General features: G+C 34.6%; 1 protein-coding gene across 1 annotated transcript in view; it reads right to left on the reverse strand.

Annotated features, from left to right (window-relative positions):
- The window catches only part of tmem39a (transmembrane protein 39A), an 88,364-nt gene that overhangs the window by 40,799 nt on the left and 41,437 nt on the right, over positions 1-6,128 (reverse strand). Inside the window, exons 3-4 of the mRNA XM_039744620.1 lie at positions 4,744-4,966; positions 333-416 (exon numbers count right to left, since the gene is read on the reverse strand). Coding sequence (XP_039600554.1) covers positions 333-416; positions 4,744-4,966 — 307 coding nt within the window. The remainder of the gene's footprint in view (positions 1-332; positions 417-4,743; positions 4,967-6,128) is intronic.

Consider the following 6,128-nt stretch of genomic DNA (forward strand, 5'->3'; position numbering starts at 1 on the left):
AAACTAAAATAATTTCATTTAGCTCTGAGCATTAAAATGTATACAGTAGAGCAACATGGTATTTATTTGCACATAAACCAGCTTAAATTTACCTGGCCGCTGGTCTTTATAGAAAAGGGAAATATTTCCTTTATGAGTGGTAAGGGAAAATACCCTTAAGCCTATTTTATTGCAACATTAATCTTCAAACAACTAACCTGTTTCAATAATTGAAAATAATTAATCTAATTAAAAACAAAACATACAAGTAAAATTTAAAGTAAATTTAAAACTGCCACTGTTCGCAGCTCCAGTATTAACAGCAGAATATAAAAATATAGGTAAATCTTTACCTCTGAAATGATTGTCCATACTAATCTCCGGGCTAGCATGACTGTGATAAAGGCTGCCAGGTAATAATCAATAAGATAGAAATTCTGAAAATTAAAAATAAGTTTACATAAGAATAACACAAATAAAAGGTAAAATATTAATCGTTAAGTCTCTTAATTTCATATGATATTTAGAAGTTCAAATTGTTTACACATGTAATTCACATTTTTAGATATAATGGCCCAAAACATATTCAGGTCCTAAGATCATACTTATGGACTAAATATTAACAATAGAATCTTGAAAATAAAATTAAAGTATTAAGAAACTTGCAACATGAATGTATTATAACATTAGGTGTGTAACTGAAATGAAAGTAATTATCTCACAAATACATTATAGTTTGCAACAAATACAATATGCAAAATATGATGTATAAATTGTAGAAGAAATTAAGTCATACACTTTAATAGATAATGTTGAAAGCAAAAGTTACAATTGCATGTTACAGTTTATTTTTACTTCTTAAAACTGTTTTAGTTACATTTCTGGTAAACAAGGTAAATCATGCCTTAAAAATAGATTTTCATTGAATTAAAATATATAACTGAAGAACACAAGTTAACAAAATCAATGCCACGTAAATTCGAAAATTATAAAATCAGCTTATGAATATTTCCATGCTAATATTTAAATTAAAGGAAAATTACTTTTCATGTGTTTAATTAATTACTGCTTAAAAGTCAAGTACCTCACATTATTCCTTCTAATGTAGAATTTTTTTTCACAGGAAATTAAGTTGTCAACTGTGACAGTATTAATGTCAGAACTGCAAGAATGTTTGTGGCTTCCAGTTCAAATATGATTACCACACAAAAGAATAACTACAGAAATACATTAAATAAACATTATTATATTAACATTAGATTATAAAGAGTTCAGTGACAGCACATACCCATGGGTAAGTTAACAGTGAAAATTTAGCATGCAGGTGTCAATGTGACCCTTGGTGCTAGATGGATGCAGGCTAGGACAGACCTCTAGGGATAATGACTTTCCCTTTGTTTTCATATATTTTGTTCCAACATAAATATTTACATTCTAATTACAAAAATGATTACAATGAAGTTACTTTCTGTGAAAAAATCTCAAGCACAAGACCCAGGCAGATGAAAAATCTCTCTATCATAATAAAAAAAATCCTGGGACAAGGCGAGACTTTTTAGCCTGGGGAGAGACATTACTTTTTCAGAGAGATACTTCCATGTCCCACGAGACAAGACTATGTCAATAGAACATCGTAAAGAATTCAAAAACATCGGCGCGATACACATGCAGAACAGGTTACAGATAATGATTAGTACTAAAATTTGAAAGTCTCAAAAAAAAATGATTAAGTAAAGATCGCATTAGCGCAAACAAACAAATTACTTGGTGAAATAACAGAACATCGAAAAGAGATTGAATATATTGTTCAGATTTAAATTTTAAGTCAGAGACTTGTAAGTTGTCCAATTCGTGTTGCCATCGGGGGGGAAAAGTAGTGTTTCTTCCCAATGAAGAGGCGTATCTGCAAGAATTAAAAGATTTGTTTGATGAAAGTGAAATCCACATACACGAGCGGCAGAGATATGAAGTGGCTGGCGCATAGCACAGGCCAGGGTGGGGGGGAAGGTTGTTGGCAAGCAGGGGGGCAAAGCCCCCTAGTAGTCTTTATATCAAGGCAATCACAGATGAAGACACTGATAAATCTAAGGTGACCTTTTTTTTTTTTTTAGTTATGACACGATGTTTGTGGTGACCAACTTATTGACGCAAGATACTTGAAATGGTTTTATGACGACACTGATGTACTTTAATGTAGCATGCAGAGGTCAAATGTGAGCAAAAAAAAAAAAAAAGATGTTTAGGGTACCGTAATAAAGAATACTGGGATAAAGTGAACAGCCACGACCACAAGATTAAAGAGCTGGAAGTCAAGATTATGCTGCTGGGTCTAGGTTACCCATTATAAATAGAGCTAGTAAAGTGTAGGTTGCATCAGTTTCTTCAGTACCCCAATCATACTAAGTTTATTTATACCTCTGGAAGTGTGATATATAAGGAGACAAGGGAAACATATCTGCTTTGTATAGTGTCTATAGCACTTTTCCAAAAAAATATGTACTGCTATGTTTCTCAGTGCATTTTTGTCCATGTGTAGTCATGATTTTCAACTTTGACCCTTTAGTATACAGATCACCTACAACCAGGTATTGCATATAACAATGATCAAGGCTTTATAACTATTATCTCCAGCACCTTTTTCATGTTTGCTACTATTCTTCTACTTCCTGCATTACAACATCAACATGACACACTCTACCCATTTCTGATTTGGACTTTCAAGCGTTACTTTACTTTGTCTTTGTTTATTATTGCTGTTACATTGGCTGTTTATGTTTTCACTTCCTGTACCAAACACATAGACACAGTAGTATTGACAGTCACAGAAAGAAGTTGCATCTCTTACCCTGGGATTGGTATGGATGCATCTCCATACTCCCATATCAACTGGATTGACCTGTAGTTGTCAAAGATAGTGAAGCTTCTTTGCCTCCACCATGTTGTGTCTACAAATTTAGTGGATATTAAACTTTCAGATCACTCTTTTATATCAATTCCAGTCTACTGTTACCTTAGACTCTGACTCCTAAAGTTCATCCTGATGATGAAGGTGGGGCCTGTGAAAGGTACTGTATTCAAAGGTTGTTTATGGGAGTTGCACAAGTGGATGCTATAGGTTGAATATGGGTCAGGATATGTGTGTCTATCCATTGTTCTGGGGATTTACTGAGTTAGGGTTGTGAGTGAGGATTCTGTTTGGAATATTTATTGCCAGTGGGCCAACAGGTTAGCAGTAGCAACATAGCTGTGTTCTGAAATTAACCCATGACACTAAAACTGTAAAGCAATACTGCGAACATCTATGCCACTATACAGTAGTTTCCGATTTGCAGTGTCTTGTAGTTTAAATAAATGAATAGCTTTGAAATGAGTAGAACACAGTATAAACAGTATAATTTTCCTCCGTCAAAGTAATGTTGAAGGCTGTTCTCTACAGGATGCCAACAGTAAGACTGCAGGGGCATGATTTGGAAACAATTGTTTTTTCCCCATAATAGTTTGTCTATGTGACAAATGTGAGTAAATATTTGGGAGAAATACATTTTTGGCAGTACTGTAAATGCCCACCATCTATGTACTTGAATAGAGTAAATACATCTCTACTTTTATATATCACAGACAATGTTCCCTCTAAGCTGAGTGCGTGAGCGATCGCTCACACGAATTCAGAGCGTCGCTCATACTTCCCGCACGATCGCTCATTCCGACGGCGTCGCTCGAACTTATCGTGAAAATTGGTGCTCATAAATTTTTGGCTTAAACAAAATGTCACTCAAACAATGTTTTTTGCTCCCTATATGCTACTCCTTAGAGGGAACATTGATCACAGATAAGATGCAAGTCTCAAGGTTCTGTGGAACAGTTTTTAACTTATTACTATACACTGCAGTAAATACTTTAAATCTGCAGTGATCTCAGAATTACTGTTTAGGTTTTCCTATAAAGTGTTCATTTCTGTCTCTGCAATAAAGAGACATCTGCATGAAGCATAAAGGTTGTATGCCACAGATTTGTGTGGTAAATTAGAAGAAATTTACATTGTATTTTTGCAGGAATGCTTGCTCAGGTTGCTTTGATGTGGTCCCTACTTAACTTTTAAGACTACAGACATGTCGAGGAACATCAAGAAAATTAACATATCACATGTAACTAACTTACTGAGTATCAACTAAAGTACTGCATATACTGAAAAGCATCTGCAAATGCAATTAAAATATAAAATGCATACACAGTCCTAAATCAATTCTATGTATACACAAAAAAAATTACTTTCTCTGACATTTCTTGTTCTTTTGGACGAAACTCATTGTTTTATCTCTAATCAAAACTGCCTCACCACTTGAGTGTGCAGAAAAAATAAAAGCTTTCATATCACTGTACCAATACTTGTGAATAGTACTCTATATAAAAATTTTGCTATAACTGGAGACCTGGAAGCCATAAGTATACTTGCAATTTCTATTTAAGTACAAGAATTTTTTTCATAATTTCTAGAGTCCAATATTATGTTAGCCATTTATATTACTCTCAAAATCTCAGCATAACATCTAGGTATATCACATGAATATTAAGTACATTTAAATTGGGTGTAGATGTCAATGAAAACCCTAATTTCAGTTTACATTATATGGGTTTTGCATAACTACTCGATACGACTTGAAAGAAATATTATTGTTTTTCACTATTTAGCAATTGTAAAATAAGACTCTACAAAAAGAAACGTTCTAAAACAACAAAGCTGTAAAGAATAAAAAACAGATTTACCAGTGAGGTAGAGGCAGCAGGGTGGCTGTAAGGGTACCACCAGATTGTTTTGTAAATGTTTATATACTGGACGAAGAGGGCAACCAACAAATAAATGAAGAACAGGAACTCGAACAGAAGACTTCCATCCAAGGGAAGGTCAGGGATACGACAGTGACGGACAGGCTCAGGGGTGATCAGGGCAGTGATTGGAGGGGCTGAGAGACCAACTGTGTTACTGGCCCTACAAAACAGTAATAAAAAAAAAAAATAAAGAAATAAACAAGGTGAAAACAAGGCAAAATTAAATGTACAATAAAATAACAACCCCAGAATAATTACTTGGTGGAGGATTATGTAGAGATAACTTCTGAAAAGTCAGTCAAGTTTGTCAGTCACAAACCTGCTTAATCCATGTCAGGGTTGCTAGGGGTCAGAGCCTATCTCAGCAGCACTAGACAAAAGGAAGAAAAAAGCTCTAAACATTGTGCCAATCCATCACAGGGTGCAACAACAACACACACACACACACACACACACACACACACACAGCCTCTTACTCACACGCATACTGGGGGCTAATCAAATCAGCATATTTTTGAGGATGTTGGAGGAAAACCTGAGTATGAAAAACCCCACACAGAAATAGTGAGAATGTACAAAACCCTTACAGACAAAGATGGGGCACATAATCTGCACTCATAATACTGGGTGTATGATGTGGCGCACTATCCATTGCTCCACGATACTGAACTACAACACAGTGGTGTTGGGGTGAAAAGGGGAAATATTAATTCACAAGCAGTTACCTTAAAGTGTACTTATAAGCAGAAAAGAACAAGAGAATATGTATTATTTTTTTATTATGTTCCCATGCTCAGTTGAATACCCTTTAACAAAGCAGCCTCTTCTGACTAAGAGGCCCCACCCAGGTTTGTGGCCAGCCTTCCAGTGTGAGGATGTAAAACAAAGAAAGGTGGAAAACTCTGCAGTTCATGGCTTCACCTATGGCAGATATTTACAATAAACGCTCACATACACCCACAAATGGAAACAATTTTATGAAACGATTTTTAAGAGTTATACTTCCAATGCTAAATCTCTGAGCAAAATGTAAAATGTACCATCTCAAGTAGGAAATGTTTGTGCCTTCGTGAAAACTTCAGATTCTTTGTAATTAGGAAAACAGAGAGGAGGAAATATTTAACAGTTACTATTCAATTACATATCCAAATGTTTATACTTACAAATTACTGTATTTTTAGATTTTCACAAAATGTCTGAAAGTAAAGGATGAATTTGAAATACATCATAATGATCAATATAAGTTGTTTCCCTTTTTGTATTTGAAGATATCGAAATATCTGCTGGATTGTATAAATTGGAAATTTCTACTGGCCCATTTA

Source organism: Polypterus senegalus, chromosome 2 (genome assembly GCF_016835505.1).
Source record: "Polypterus senegalus isolate Bchr_013 chromosome 2, ASM1683550v1, whole genome shotgun sequence".
NCBI lineage: Eukaryota > Metazoa > Chordata > Cladistia > Polypteriformes > Polypteridae > Polypterus > Polypterus senegalus.